Consider the following 16,448-nt stretch of genomic DNA (forward strand, 5'->3'; position numbering starts at 1 on the left):
ATAAACAGGCAGATAAGAGAAAAAACCAATCATTGTGCAATAGTTAGGATACCAAGGTACACAGGCAAACTTCAATCCACTCACGTGTGCCTTATAATGATAAGGCATATGCAGGTTTTACTATAGCAGTCAGCCGCCTTAGACAGGAGCAGATTCAGTGCAGTACACTGTGTGATACTGCTGATCTGCACAGAGCGTCCTTGGCTCCTCCCACGCATTACATCACAGTCACGTGACTTTTTCAAGGATAATACAAGCTCTGACGGACTCAGCTTTATAGCACAACAGCAGAGTGGTTGCCATGGCTACAGCATGAGTTTATCATCATTCTGCTTCCTGCATATACTTCAATCCTGTTAAAACCTACTTTTATTAGACATGTAATTCATATGAATATCGTTGGTTTATCAAAACCACGATTCCATGTGTAAAAAACGCAGTGTGTAAAAAGTAAAAAATATATATATTGATATCTCTAATCACGTTTACTTTTTCAACTCCCTCCAGTGGTCACAATTGGTATAACATCTCACAGAGGGAATATATGGCAAAGCTTTGTCTCTAATGGTTTTGATAATTGACCAGTGCCCCATGATATCACAAAAATGGGGTATCCACATGCTCTGCTCATAAATGTATGGAAAACGGAGTAAACAAGATGACATGAGATATATATATATATATAAAATATACATATATAAAATTAAAATAAGATATGATATAAGAAATAGGGAAATAATATTAAAATGTAAAATTAAAATCTAAAAATTCCATGATAGAATATTGCAAAAATGGATGATGACCATTATTTATATGCCCCTATAGGAATATACCCCTACAGGAATATACAAACAGAGAAAGAAGTCCAAACACCATAAAAGGGGATGCAGAGCAGGATGGCAAACCCCCAAAAAAAAGAGAATACTAGGGGAAGGCATCTACAACCTCAGCGGCAAAGAGCTCACACGAGCGGAATTAATCACACTGGACAAAGGCCTTAAATATGCACCAAAAAAGAATCTGGACAAATTCCAGATGTATATTGACATACAAAAATACACCAGGAAATTGAATATCAAGAAATACTTATTATCCAGACCACCATCTACATTGAACAAAGGAGTGGAACTTGGCAGAGGAGTACAGCATAGTGATTTAAGAAATAAGTCACTATTCAATCCACCCTCTACAAATAATGAACATATTGAGGTGTTTAAAAAAATGGTGATCAAAGACCTGGAACAACTCAAGTTCAGTAGAATCTCGGAATCCCAGCATATACAACAAGGTATAAAACAATTGGAAGCAAATAAAGATATTATAATTAGACCGGCCGACAAAGGGGGCGCCATTGTAGTACTAACTAAGGAATACTACCACCAGGAACTGATGGGACAACTTAACGATAATAACACATATCTGAAACTCCGTAGCAATCCTACTAGAGAATACAAACGAGATCTGTCCTCTTTGATTCAAAAAGGAATCAACAAAAATATTCTATCCAAAAAAGAATCTAGATATTTAGTACCGGATACATGTAGAGTTCCAATCATTTACACCATCCCGAAGATCCATAAGAATGCTGAGGCACCACCAGGAAGACCCATCATTAATGGGATTCAATCGATCAATGCAAGACTAGGGGAATATGTGGACAAATTCTTGCAACCCCTAGTACCTAACACCAAAGCCTATCTGCGTGATACCAAACATTTATTACAAATATTAAAATCTCTGACCCTGGACCCTAATGGAAGATATCTGTTAGCAACTGCTGATGTTGCTTCACTGTACACAATAATTGAACATAGCGATGCAATAGAAGCATCTAAATGGGCTATGGATTCATTCAGCCATCTCATTTCTAAACAGAAAAGATTTCTTCTTAGAAGCCTGGCCTTTGGTATTCAACATAACTACTTCTGGTATAATGACAATTATTTTCGACAACTAACGGGTATTGGGATGGGAGCTAAATATGCCCCAAGTGTAGCCAACATATTCATGGCAAAATGGGAGGAGGATGCCATCTTTTTAAATACTCCGAAGGAACTGGTTCTATATAAAAGATTCATAGACGATTGTATTATTATTTGGAAGGGTGATGAACTGAGTTTAAGATCCTTTTTCCAACGTTTGAATATGAACCAAAAAAATATTAAACTTGAACATCAAATTAGTGAGACTAAAATCCAGTTCCTTGATCTTGAAATAAAACTAACAGCCAATATCATCAGCACAAAAACTTTCTTCAAACCGGTGGAAAGGAACAGCTATATACCAGTAAAGAGTTGCCACTATGAGCCATGGTTAATCAACATTCCGAAGGGCCAGTTTATTCGCTTACGGAGAAATTGTTCAGAAAATAATGACTATCTTAAACAAGCTCAGTGGATAGGTAAGAGGTTTGAAGAAAAAGGGTACAATAAATGTTTTATAGAAGAAAAAATAACAGAAGTCAATCAAACCTCAAGGGAAGCGCTAATCCAAGATAAAATCAAGGTAAATGACAAAACAGATGACATACCTCTGATAATGGACTTCAGTATACAACACAGGAGGATGGAGAGGATTATAAAAAGACATTGGTCTATTTTAAAAACTGACACTACTTTGGCAAATATACTCCCAGAAAAACCGAGATTCATTTATAGACGAGCTCCAACTCTAAGGGACATCATAGCTAAAAATGTACCCAACCCACCCAAGAGAATAACTGATTTAACCTTTTTTCAGGGTAAAGGATTCTATCCCTGTAAAAGGTGTTATGCCTGCATAAATACTAATCAAAATGGATACAAATGTCAGAAATTTTCTTCAACAAATACTGGACAAGAATTTGAAATAAAGGATTTTATATCTTGCAGGACTGAGGGGGTGGTATATGCTTTACAGTGCTCCTGCTCCCTCCAATACATTGGCAGAACGAAGCGACCAATGTGGAAGAGAATAAGAGAGCATATCCAGAACATTAGAAAAGGCTATCCAAAACACAGTGTTTCAAAACATTTTGATAGGTATCATAACAGAGACCCTAGGGGTCTCCAATTCTGGGCTATTCAAAAGTATAAGGCTCATTGGAGGGGTTCCCATAAAGTGAGGGAACTCAGCAAGAATGAATCCAAATGGATATTCCAGATGGGTACATTAGAACCCCATGGTTTGAACATTGAATTCGACCTGAATTGTTTTATTTCTGATTTTTAGTAGAGATTTTTCAGATTTATATATATGTTTTATGGTATATATTTTAATTTTATTTTTTATATTTTATTTTTTATTTTTTATTTTTTTGGTCCAATATTTTCATTATTTGTCCAATACCAGTTTTTTCTGAGTGACAATATTTGGTTCAGTTCTAGCATATAAATAATGGTCATCATCCATTTTTGCAATATTCTATCATGGAATTTTTAGATTTTAATTTTACATTTTAATATTATTTCCCTATTTCTTATATCATATCTTATTTTAATTTTTTATATATATATATATATATCATGTCATGTCATCTTGTTTACTCCGTTTTCCATACATTTATGAGCAGAGCATGTGGATACCCCATTTTTGTGATATCATGGGGCACTGGTCAATTATCAAAACCATTAGAGACAAAGCTTTGCCATATATGCCCTCTGTGAGATGTTATACCAATTGTGACCACTGGAGGGAGTTGAAAAAGTAAACGTGATTAGAGATATCAATATATATATATTTTTTACTTTTTACACACTGCGTTTTTTACACATGGAATCGTGGTTTTGATAAAGCAACGATATTCATATGAATTACATGTCTAATAAAAGTAGGTTTTAACAGGATTGAAGTATATGCAGGAAGCAGAATGATGATAAACTCATGCTGTAGCCATGGCAACCACTCTGCTGTTGTGCTATAAAGCTGAGTCCGTCAGAGCTTGTATTATCCTTGAAAAAGTCACGTGACTGTGATGTAACGCGTGGGAGGAGCCAAGGACGCTCTGTGCAGATCAGTAGTATCACACAGTGTACTGCACTGAATCTGCTCCTGTCTAAGGCGGCTGACTGCTATAGTAAAACCTGCATATGCCTTATCATTATAAGGCACACGTGAGTGGATTGAAGTTTGCCTGTGTACCTTGGTATCCTAACTATTGCACAATGATTGGTTTTTTCTCTTATCTGCCTGTTTATGATTCTCACATTGGTTGTGAATAGAAGCAAAAAGCACATTGTTACTATGAAGGTCAATGAGCACCTTGATTAAGCAAGTGTTTTTAAACAGCTTTGCTAGTGATCAAAAGCTCTATATCAATCAGGATTCTACACCTGTATAATTGAACCTTCTGAATACATCCCTATATATTTATTTTTATGTGGATTTTTTATGTGAATTTTTTTACACATTTGGTGTCACTAATTTTTTATAATTTTACACTATTTTGATTGCTGGATTTTTTAGGAATTTTTACTCACCGCTGGATTTATTTGACTATTTATATTTATTCTTATATATTCATTTTCATGCACATTGTGAAGCGCTTCAAATATCATTATTTATTCAGCAACAATGTATCCTCTCCTCCAGAGCACCATAAATCATTCCTGTATTTTAGGGGAGATCTGAGGCTGTATGTGCAGTACAGGATGCTTTCTTAATATGTAGAGCGCCAGGTACACACAGTATGTGATGCTGTGTTAGTACAGTAGTGCCAGGTACACTGCAGAATACAGTGTGCACCTCTGAGCCAATCACGGCAGGCAATGTATTTTACTAATCTGTTGATGGATACAAAGCCTGCTCGGATTGGAAGATTGGCAGAGGCTGTGACATCATCAGCCCGTGCCACTCTGACTCATTGTAATGTGTCATGCTCAGATTGGCAGAGGCTGGAGGCTGTTTGAGACCCCTGACATAAGGTATCAAAAGCTTATCAACAAACACATAAACCATCCAAGTGCTGACAGTGTACAAAGATCAATATGACATAATGAGCTTTAGTATAGTCACATGCATGCCCTGGGCAATACACACAACTCACTTCTAAATAGGTAAAGTCAAGTGGACAGACATTTTGTTGTTTCTGCTTTGTGTTTTATAAAGTTATTGCTAAAAAAAATATTGTATAGATACAACACAGGCAACACAGGACTTATATAGGCTTTCTCATTAGACAGGTCAGGAAATTCAGTAATAAGTTTAAACTAATTTCAGAGAGGCACACAGAGAATTTTTTTTTCTGCTTTCAGGTAAAACTCTTAAAGCTAATGTAGCAGTACCCCCGTAAGGGCTGCTAATAGACTCTGTACCCACTGATTACCTCGACTCTGCAAATCCTTCCTTACCTCTGACACCCTGGGTATGTCAACAGTTGTGGTAGTAAATAGAGACTCACATAATATTAAAGAAAAAGTTTTACTGTGGTATCAAAACACAAGATACATATTTAAATTAACTTTGGTCAATAAAAGAAACACTCCTGTATACACCGCCCTTTATCTCAAGCTTATCTAGTAAACACAACTGTAACGGAGATGTAGGTGTAACAGACACATGTGGAGAGTAGGAGCGCTCAGAAAGCTTTTTATTTAACGGTAGTAGGGTTAACACACAGCCAGGTAGCAGCTATCACAGCCAGGCAAAGCAAGAGTCCGGAATACAGTATAAATGCACAGTGGGGTAGCAGAGTCTGTGTTGGTAAAGGGTAATATGCGCCAGGCTGGCCAAACAAAGGAAGTAACAGAGTTCTGGCAAATAAGAGTAGTCCGTACCCAGTCTTGGATACATAAGAATAAAGTTCACTCTACCCACAGCGTAAGTGATCACAGGGTTAATCCATGCTCAGGATGGCACAGCCAAGGGTAATCCACTCCCTGGATGGAGGCTGCAGGACTCCCAAAACACACAACTGCCTTTCTTCCAGCACATGTTTCAACAGAGCAAGTCCCTCAGACACACTTCCCTCCCACCCTTGGAAACAGAGTGGGTTAGACTGTCCAATGACAATAGCCACACAGGTCAGGTGTATTCAAACTTATCAGCAGGGGCTGCTGGAGGAGTTCCCCCTCCCTCCACATGGGCATCCATCCCATAATATATGTTTCTTCCAAGGCAGACACAAACAATGAAATACAACCACATCCCAAAAGATCCCAGCAGGGGACAGCTCTCTGGGGTGTAAGGGACAAGGAGGGGCAGAGACCATGACAACAATATATTGGTGTAAAGGTCCCTGAATTGTGGCTGAACCAGTGTCGGCCCGTGCATTGAGGGCACATGGGCGTCGCCCCCCTTTCCCTGCTGCTGTCTCTCTATCCATGCGCCCGGCCCCTTTCAGGACACCAAACACATGAATTCCTATGGCGGGGGTGGGAGGGGTTTTTTTTTAAGCACGTGATTAGAGTCAGAGGCTCTAATCTGCTTCAAAAAAGAGTGGGCTTGGGGTGCAGAGAGTGCTCCCTGATCCCACCCAATTGTGTGATCATAGCGAATGAATTTTCACTATCTTCACACTACAGTGCCTCCCCGCCAATCAGGAGGCAGATCAGTGAGACCTGTTTCCCAATTGGCCAAAGCACCAGGCAAAACTATTGGATGCCTAGTGGTGCTTTGGCAAGCGGAGGAAGCATGAGAGGAGTGGATACCTCCGCCGCTGCTGCTGCCCGAGTGTGGAGGAGAGTGGAAACACAGAGGATGCTCTTCAGCCCGGTAAGTCCCGGACCATCCGTGGGGGTCTAGAGTTGCGAGCTACGAGGTGGGGGGTGCAAGTGCCAGCTGCGAGCCCCAAGGGGAGTTGTGCAAATGTTAGTGTCGCGAGCTGTGAGCCCCGTGCGGGGGGTGCAAGTGCCAGCAGCTGCGGGCCCCGAGCAGGGGTGTGTGTGTGTGTGTGTGTGTGTGCAAAAGCCAGTTCCGCAAGCTGCGAGTCCCGTGCAGGGGTGGTGTGTCCCACTGCCGGGAGGGTTGCTGGGGGGGTTACCATATCTCTAATGCTCACCTATATACCTTATCCCTAATGTTCACCTATATACCTTATCTCTAATGCTCACCTATATACCTTGTATCTAATGTTCACCAACATACCATATCTCTAATGCTCACCTATATACCATATTGGTAATGCTGCCCTATATACCCTATATATAATGCTCACCTATGTACCCTATCTGTAATGCTGAGCTATATACCCTATCTGTAATACTGAGCTGTATAACCTGATCTGTGAGGCTGAGCTATATACTCTGTCCTGTGATGCTGAGTTGTATACTCATAGTTACATAGTTGCATAGGTTGAAAAGACACAAGTCCATCCAGTTCAACCATAAAAAAAATAAAATAAAAAATATTGTGCAATCCAATATACCCAATTCTTTACCCACAGTTGATCCAGAGGAAGGCAAAAAACCCCAGCAGAGCATGCTCCAATTTGCTACAGCAGGGGAAAAAATTCCTTCCTGATCCCCCAAGAGGCATTTCCCTGGATCAACTTTACCTATAAATGTTAGTACCCAGTTATATTATGTACATTTAGGAAAGTATCCAGGCCTTTCTTAAAGCAATCTACTGAGCTGGCCAGAACCACCTCTGGCGGGAGTCTATTCCACATTTTCACAGCTCTTACTGTGAAGAAACCTTTCCGTATTTAGAGATGAAATCTCTTTTCCTCTAAACGTAAAGAGAATAACTCAACACCAAGTTCACTATATGGACCCCTTATATATTTGAACATGTTGATCATATCCCCCTTATTCTCCTCTTCTCAAGAGTGAATATATTCATTTCCTCTAATCTTTCCTCATAGCTGAGCTCCTCCATGCCTCTTATCAGTTTGGTTGCCCTTCTCTGCACTTTCTCCAGTTCCCCGATATCCTTTTTGAGAACTGGTGCCCAAAACTGAACTGCATATTCCAGATGAGGTCTTACTAATGATTTGAACAGGGTCAAAATTATATCTCTCTCTCTCTGGAGTCCATACCTCTCTTAATACAAGAAAGGACTTTGCTCGCTTTGGAAACCGCAGCTTGGCAGTGCATGCTATTATTGAGCTTATGATCTACCAAAACCCCCAGATCCTTCTCCACTACGGATTCCCCCAGTTGTACTCCCCCTAGCATGTATGATGCATGCATATTCTTAGCCCCCAAGTGCATAACTTTACATTTCTCAACATTAAACCTCATCTGCCACATAGTCGCCCAATTAGACAGTGCATTGAGGTCGGCTTGTAAATTGGAGACATCTTGTAAGGAAGTTATTCCACTGCATAGCTTGGTGTCATCTGCAAAGACAGAAATGTTACATTTGATCCCAGACCCAATATCATTTATAAAGATATTAAAAAGTAAGGGTCCCAGCACTGAACCTTGGGGTACACCACTGATAACCTTAGACTATTCAGAGTAGGAATCATTAACCACTACTCTCCGAATTCTGTCTTTTAGCCAGTTTTCTATCCATTTACAAACTGATGTTTCCAAGCCTGTAGACTTTATCTTACACATGAGCCATGTATGGGGGAACTGTATCGAACGCTTTTGCAAAATCCAAGTATACCACGTCCACAGCCACCCCTCTGTCCAAGATTTTACTTACCTCTTCATAAAAAGAAATCAGGTTTGTCTTACAACTTCTGTCTTTCATGAATCCATTCTGTCTGTTGCTTAAAATGTTTTTTTCCAGCAAGAACTCGTCTATGTGGTCTTTTATTAAATGCTCCAGTATCTTCCCGACCATAGAAGTTAAACTAACAGGTCTATAGTTACTTGGTAAAGACTTTGATCCCTTTTTAAGTATATGCACCACTTTCGCTCTGCGCCAATCCAGTGGTACTATTCCCGTCATTAATGAGTCCCTAAAAATTTGAAATTACAGAGCTCAATTCTTTTAGGATCCGTGGGTGGATGCCATCAGGTCCAGGTCCTTTATCCACCTTTATTCTGTCTAAATATTTCTGGACCATATCACTTTTGAGCCATTGTGGATCATTCGGGGCTGTGTCAATACCACCCCCATTATGGACATGAGTTCCCCCATGCTCTTTTGTATACACAGAACTGAAGAAAGTATTTAATAAATTAGCTTTCTCTTTGTCCCCAGTCACCCACTCTAGATTATTTTGTAAAAGGCCTACATGCTCAGATCTGACCTTTTTACTATTAATATATTTGAAGAATTTTTTGGGGTTTGTCCTACTATCTTTTGCAATCTTTCGTTCGTTTTGAATTTTTGCATCCTTGATTTCCTTTTTACATATTCTGTTAAATTCTTTATAACATTAAAACGACACTAGTGTTCCTTCATTTTTATATTTTTTTAAAAGCTCTTTTCTTATTGTTTATAGCTTTTTTAACTTTGACCGTGAGTTTTATTTTTAGCCTTTTAAACTTCTTGCCCATGGGAATATAATTTGCAGTGAGGTCCCAAACAGTCTTTTTGAAGAATTCCCATTTCTGTTCTGTGTTTATCAATGCCAATATTCCCTCCCAGTCTAAATCTCCTGACACTATGGATGAAAACAAATGGAATACAGGGGACATAGTGGGTGGATTATATAAGTGGTGGGGCTTATGAGAAGTGGGAGGGGTCAGTAAGGAAGGGTGGGGTCTGGCGCCCCCATCCTAAAACTTCACCAGCCACCACTGGGATGAACACAAATATTAACTCAATATGGGGACCTATGTGAACAGGTTAACAGGAGAGTAGACACCTGGCACAATATCTTATGTGTCAGGTCTCTCCCTTCTGCCTCAACTCACAGGCCAGCAATCCTGCACAATATTGAAAACAGTATAAACAATATTATATTCAATAGGATGGCTCCCTTTAGCAGTTCAATGCAATTTGAGCCGATGAGGAAAGAAAATTATAAAAAGGTGAGAAAGGGTATTCCTTGAAATCCAGATGTCTTCAGCTAGCCTCTTTTAAGTTGTGAATGAAGTAATCCAAAAAGGCAAGGTGTAGCAAAGTTAGCAAAGCTGTGATTTATCCTGTTAGTAGTGTAACTTCCTTCTTTTTATAATCCTAAAGATGTAATCTGATATGGCTACTGAAATCAGTAATGTGTACTGAGCATAGGCATCTACTGGCTGTGTCCCTTATAATAGAGAGTTTAACTTTCGTGGGACTACAAGTACCACCAGCTAAGCTGTGTCAGTGTTGTTTAACAGCAGTGTCCTTAACTATAACATGGACTATGCCCACTCACCACTCCAAATCTCAGATGGATTAGATAACGGTGCAACCGATGAGAAGACTCCAGCCTTCTTTTTATAATCCTAAAGATGTAATCTGATATGGCTACTGAAATCAGTAATGTGTACTGAGCATAGGCATCTACTGGCTGTGTCCCTTATAATAGAGAGTTTAACTTTCGTGGGACTACAAGTACCACCAGCTAAGCTGTGTCAGTGTTGTTTAACAGCAGTGTCCTTAACTATAACATGGACTATGCCCACTCACCACTCCAAATCTCAGATGGATTAGATAACGGTGCAACCGATGAGAAGACTCCAGCCAGAACTCTCTCTCTCTGTGTCTTTGCTCTCGAAAATGGCTGCCGCCACGCTACGCTGGATTCTAAATTGCAGGTGCCTCTGGATGATCCGGAACACCCACCGGTCCACTGCACTGAAGAAGGTGTCCGCAGAGAATCCCCCTGGGTATAGCTGTGCGGCTCCCCGCTGTGTAGGCCACAAATCGTCAGAAAACTCCCTGTCACACAGACCTCCTGCTGGCAGAGTCAAAACGGTGTCCAGAGAGGCTGATCTAGGCCGCGCCAGCCCTTTTTATATCCTCTCCCAGCAGTCTGTTCTGTGAACCCAGCATTTTGTTCCTTGTAGTTCAGATCAGTCCTGCTGGCAGTGTCATTTTAGCATTCTGAACTACATGTTCCATGATGCTTTGCTCTACGTCCTCCCACTGGAAGAGAAGAAATTCACCCCTATGCCTCGTACACACGATCGCACATTCTGACATCAAAATCCATGGATTTTTTCCAACGGATGTTGGCTCAAACTTGTCTTGCATACACACGGTCACACAAAGTTGGTCAGAAATTCCGAACGTCAAGAACGCGATGACGTACAAAACGTACAATGGGACTAGAAAAGGGAAGTTCAATAGCCAGTGCCGCCACCCTTTGGGCTCCTTCTGCTAATCTCTTGTGTTTATCTCGTGTTAGTAGAAGTTTGGTGAGAGATGATTTGCACTTTTCAGACTCGTGCTTTTCTGTTCGTTACTGCTCTTCAGTTTGTGCTTGTGGGTTCGTATCTGTTCTTCAGTGCGTGTTTTCAGTTCGCATTTGCTTGTCAGTGGGTATTATTATTATTATTATTATTATTATAGTACGTATTTGATCCTCAGTGCGTTCTTGTTCGCTCGTTTCTGATTTTATGCTCGCTCTTCTCAGGCCTTTGCTGTTTTTCAGTACTTTCTGTTTAGTTCGTTCTGACCAGCCGACCAGTTTGAAGCCATGTTGCGGGTATGTCCTCGTTGTAGAGTTTGTGCTATGCAGGGGCTTGGTGTTGGGGTTCTTACTTTGTCCTAAGCCCAGTCCATGAACAGGGTGGGGAGGAGTTCATGGACCAAGAATTGGTTGCTCCAGCGTGACCAATTCCGTCATATGCCTTTGTTGAGGGAAATCCATGAGAATAATCCTGATGATTTCAGGAATTATCTCCGGATGACGGACCCCGTTTTTCACCGTTTAGTGGCTTTGCTGTCTCCTTATATTATGAAGCAGGACACCTGCATGCGGCAAGCCATCACTCCCAAAAAGAGGCTAGTCGCCACGTTGCGGTACTTGGCAACAGGGAGAAGTCTGCAGGACATCAAGTTCTCGACAGGCATCTCCCCCCAGGCTCTGGAGATCATTATTCCAGAGACCTGTTCTGCCATCATTCAGGTCCTGCAGAAGGACTATATTAAGGTAATATTTCTCCTTTAACATCACTTTCTATGTATTTAATGTTTGCTAATGTATTGTATTTCTTTCATCATTCCATAACTACCATGATTGAAATATGCTGTGAATGTCCTCTTTGTCCTCATGTATGCTGGACATTTTTAATGCTACTTTTTTGTCCTTCATGCATATTTGCTTTCACTAACCTCCCCAGCATGCTATCCTGGGCCGATATCCACCTTTCCCTTTTTTAAGATGGCGCTGTTGGCCTTGCCTTGAAAAGGTACCTGTTTGACCTATCTCACCTTTGCCCTGTTTTGGTCCCTTCTTTAAGATGGCACTTCTAGCTTCTGCCGTCTTAATGATGCGCTTAATATACTCCATCGTTCGGCGCATGCGCACTGTAGTCAATGACGCAGTTAGCGTTATGCCACGATGTCTCCACCCTCTTCGTCCACTCATCCTCCCGGGCTTCCTCATCACATGTCCGCATCCCGGTGGTGACGTCAGACACCACTGGGGTGAAGGACTATAAGAATGCGGCTATATACCGCAATCCTCTGTCGTAGGCTCTTCGTCCAGGGGAGAGGTTGTCTCTCTCCCATGCCTGTCTAAATCATCACAATAGGTAAGCATCCTGTGTGTAGCTCTGTTTGATTCTCAAATGGGCTACACATTTGGATTTCATTTGACCAGTATTTTTTGTTCTTTAGTTGCACCTTTCCATATCCACCCCCTGGGATACTATCAATGCTCTTCATGACCCTTTGATTGCTAGCTACAGATTTCCATACTGCCCTTTAGACTTGCAGTGAGGAGCTTCTACCTCTAGCAAAAGAGTTTTTGATTCTATTAAAGGTAACCTCTATGTTAATATGGTGCTCAGTTTTGATGCCTGATATCTCACTTGATTCCTTATACTTCCCCTTTTTTCCTTTTTATTAAGGATATACAAATTCTGTGTCCTTCTGTGGCCACTCTGGACGGGAACTTTTGCTGTGAGAGACCTACCTGATGTTTTTGTATTTCTGATGTCACTCATCAGCAATATTTTATTAAATATAATTCATTTTCAATCTCTGGCAGCCTGGTAAGATCACTAATCTTGATGGATTGATTTCCTGATTGTTATTTTTTTTTTTGTTTTTTTTATTTCTTTAGTTGATCTCAGCTTGTATATGACATATTATTTATATATTCTTACTGTAAATTGTAAATTCTATTATGTAACACTATATCTCATCCATGTTCCTTTTATTATTTTTAGTATACCATAATCTATGCCAAAATTCCTGAAGAAGCTCCAAAGGAGCGAAACATGTTGAGTTTTATTTATTCTAGTGGTATCTTGTCTACTGTCTGCCCATCATTGGATGTGGATATTGAGATATATATATATATATATATATATATATATATATATATATATATATATATATATATATTTTTAACTATGCTGTGTAATTTATATTAATTGTAATAAATAAAAATCTTTTTTATGGATAAGTTGTACATGTTTATCTACTCTATCAACCCTTTTTCCCCCTTTTTCTCCCCATATCCACCTAGCCTAGTCACTTAACAATATATTTTGGCAGCTCTATAGTAGTGCTTTACCCTAAATACCCCCTAAAACGTGTACAAATGTTATTTGTGTGCTTAAATTCATGCAGAGTGCCAGAGCCATTTTTTTGGTTACCAAAATAATTTGTAACCCTTCCTCCCCCCAACCGCTAAGTCAACTGATACCAATCCTCTATCTGCTGACTTAGCCAAACCCACTATATCCACCTCTTTTGTGGTCATATTTATGGATGCATTCCCCAAAGCATGTAGTAAAAGGGCGTGCCAGAATACTTTCAAATGGTACTGTTTAAAGTATTTTTTCTCCTATTATCTTGATATGTAATTGCAGAATGTAAAAATGTGCTTCAATTAGGACAGTGTGTATTTCTATTTTTGTATTATGACACTTCTTACCTGACCAGTGAACTGCCAATAGTGTAAGTAAGGAGGGGCTGGCCAAAGTAAAACACATTATTTATGCATTCATCTCTCAATGAAGTGGAGAGGGTTACCTGTCCAAAACACCCTCCCCCTAAAATTTTTACAACGAGCCATCAGAGGGAGGAGGGAATCTGATAAGTGGACCTTGCCACCCGCCTGCTGTCATATGACGGGCAGGTGGCGCGGTTCTCGTTCTGGGTGGGCGTCATATGATGCCCTCGCCTTATGTCACTGGGGACTCGGTGCGCATGCCCGGCGGCCGCGATGTCCGCCAGGCACCCGTGATTGCCCGGTAACACAGCAGGACCATGGATCTGTGTGTGTAAACACACAGATCCACATTCCTGTCAGGAGAGGAGACTGATGGTGTGTTCCCAGTACAAAGGAGCACCGATCGGTCTCCTCCCCTTGTGAATCCCCTCCCCCTACAGTTAGAAACACTCCCTAGGAACATGATTAACCCCTCGATCACCCCCTAGTGTTAACCTCTTCCCTGCCAGTCACATTTATACAGCATTCAATGCATTTTTATAGCACGGATCGCTGTATAAATGTGAATGGTCCCAAAAATGTGTCAAAAGTGTCTGATATGTCCACCGCAATATCGCAGTCACGATAAAAATTGCAGATCGCCGCCATTACTAGTAAAAAAAAAATAGTAATAAAAATGCTATAAATCTATCCTCTATTTTGTAGACGCTATAACTTTTGCACAAACCAATGAATATACGCTTATTGTGATTTTTTTTTTTTTACTAAAAATATGTAAAAGAATACATATCGGCCTAAACTGAGGAAAAAAATTGTTTTTTTTTTTTTAGATTGGATATTTATTATAGCAAAAAGTAAAAAATAATGCGTTTTTTTTTCAAACGTGTCACTCTTCTTTTGCTTATAGCGCAAAATAAAAACTGCAGAGGCGATCAAATACCACTAAAAGAAATCTCTATTTGTGGGGAAAAAATGACAACAATTTCATCTGGGTACAGTGTTGCATGACCGTGCAATTGTCATTCAAAGTGTGACAGCGCTGAAAGCTGAAAAATGGCTTGGGCAGGAAGGGGGTGAAAATGCACTGTACTGGAGCGGTTAAATACTCCTTCAAATAAATGTTAATACTGATGTTGGCCAAGAATGTTTGTGTCTAATATGCTTGCAATGTTTATGTGCAAAATGACTAATTTTTTTTTTCTTGTTTGATTCCACAGTTTCCTTCAACGTCACAGGAATGGCAGACTGTGGCCTCCCACTTTGCTGATCGTTGGGACTTTCCCAACTGTGGAGGGGCAATTGATGGGAAACACGTTCCACATAGTCCCATCCCCCAACTCGGGGTCATACTATTATGACTATAAGGGGTTTAATAGTATTGTGTTGTTGGCGACATATGAGTTCCTCTATGTGGAGGTGGGGAAGAATGGCCGGATGTCGGATGGTGGAGTCATCGCCCAGACGGAGTTCTACAGGCGTCTCCAGAGTGGTGGCTTGGGATTGCCACCTTCGGAAGAGGACGTGGAAGGACTCCCATTTGTATTTGTTGCTGATGAAGCATTTGGTCTGGGTGAACACCTGATGCGGCCGTTCCCGATGAGGACCCTCACCCCGGAGCAGAGGGTTTTTAATTACCGGCTGGCCAGAGCCAGAAGAGTGGTGAACGCTTTCAGGATAATGGCCAGCCGGTTCCGCCTATTCCTCACTGCAATTAACATGGCGGAATATAAACTTAATCACATAATTCTTGCCTGCTGCAGTTTACATAACTTTTTGCGCAAAAATGCAGCAAACTATGTGGCATCAGTTGGGCTTGAGGCCGGATTCTTACCGGATCCAACACTGACGGCTCTTGAAGCTGGCCATCCTGGCTTTCCCCCCCAAAGCGCCCATGAAGTTCGCCAAAAATATCTAGAGTACTTTGCGGGTAGGGGGGCCATTGATATGCCCCCAAATGTCTGAGACATTTTTTATATAAATATCTTTTTGAAACAGAACTAATATTTCATTTGATTTACTGCTTGGCTTTCTTTTAACTGTCTCCTAGGTTCTCCAATGGGCTTTTTTTTGGCCTTTTTCTTTAATAGTGCAAACGTAATTTATTTGATACATGAGGTGACAATATCTTCTTCAGCTAAATATTATGTTGTGGGTCTGCTACACACACACCTTGTTTTTATTGTTAATGTCTGTAATGCATTAATGATAAAAAAATTAATTGTTTTCAGCACCATGAATGAGATTTGTGGATTCACAAAAATGGGCTGATTGTGGCCATTTATAAACCACTCTGGGTGTTATTTACTAAAGGCAAAACCACTTTGCAATACAAGTGCACTGCAAAAGTGCACTGAAAATTGCACTGAAAGTGCACTTGTAGTGCAAAGTGGATTTGCCTTTAGTAAATAACCCCCATTACCACTGTAAACACCAACTTACTCCAAAAACTGCTATTGAGCACTGAAAGAAGAAGCCACACATTCTTGAGCAGCAAACATGTGCGTTTCGAAAAGGGTTCTTGAACAAACCAACATCTCTGGTGTCTAACATTTTTTTGGTCACATTAGAA

At 40.5% G+C, this 16,448-nt stretch overlaps 1 protein-coding gene across 1 annotated transcript in view; it reads left to right on the forward strand.

Annotated features, from left to right (window-relative positions):
• The window catches only part of LOC141111146 (uncharacterized), a 39,510-nt gene extending 23,518 nt beyond the window's left edge, over window positions 1–15,992 (forward strand). Inside the window, exon 3 of the mRNA XM_073603188.1 lies at window positions 15,097–15,992. Within this exon, the coding sequence (XP_073459289.1) occupies window positions 15,097–15,841 (745 nt within the window). The 3' untranslated portion in view covers window positions 15,842–15,992. The remainder of the gene's footprint in view (window positions 1–15,096) is intronic.
• The last annotated feature ends 456 nt before the right edge of the window (window positions 15,993–16,448 follow it).

The sequence above is a fragment of the Aquarana catesbeiana genome, linkage group LG10 (genome assembly GCF_042186555.1).
Source record: "Aquarana catesbeiana isolate 2022-GZ linkage group LG10, ASM4218655v1, whole genome shotgun sequence".
NCBI lineage: Eukaryota > Metazoa > Chordata > Amphibia > Anura > Ranidae > Aquarana > Aquarana catesbeiana.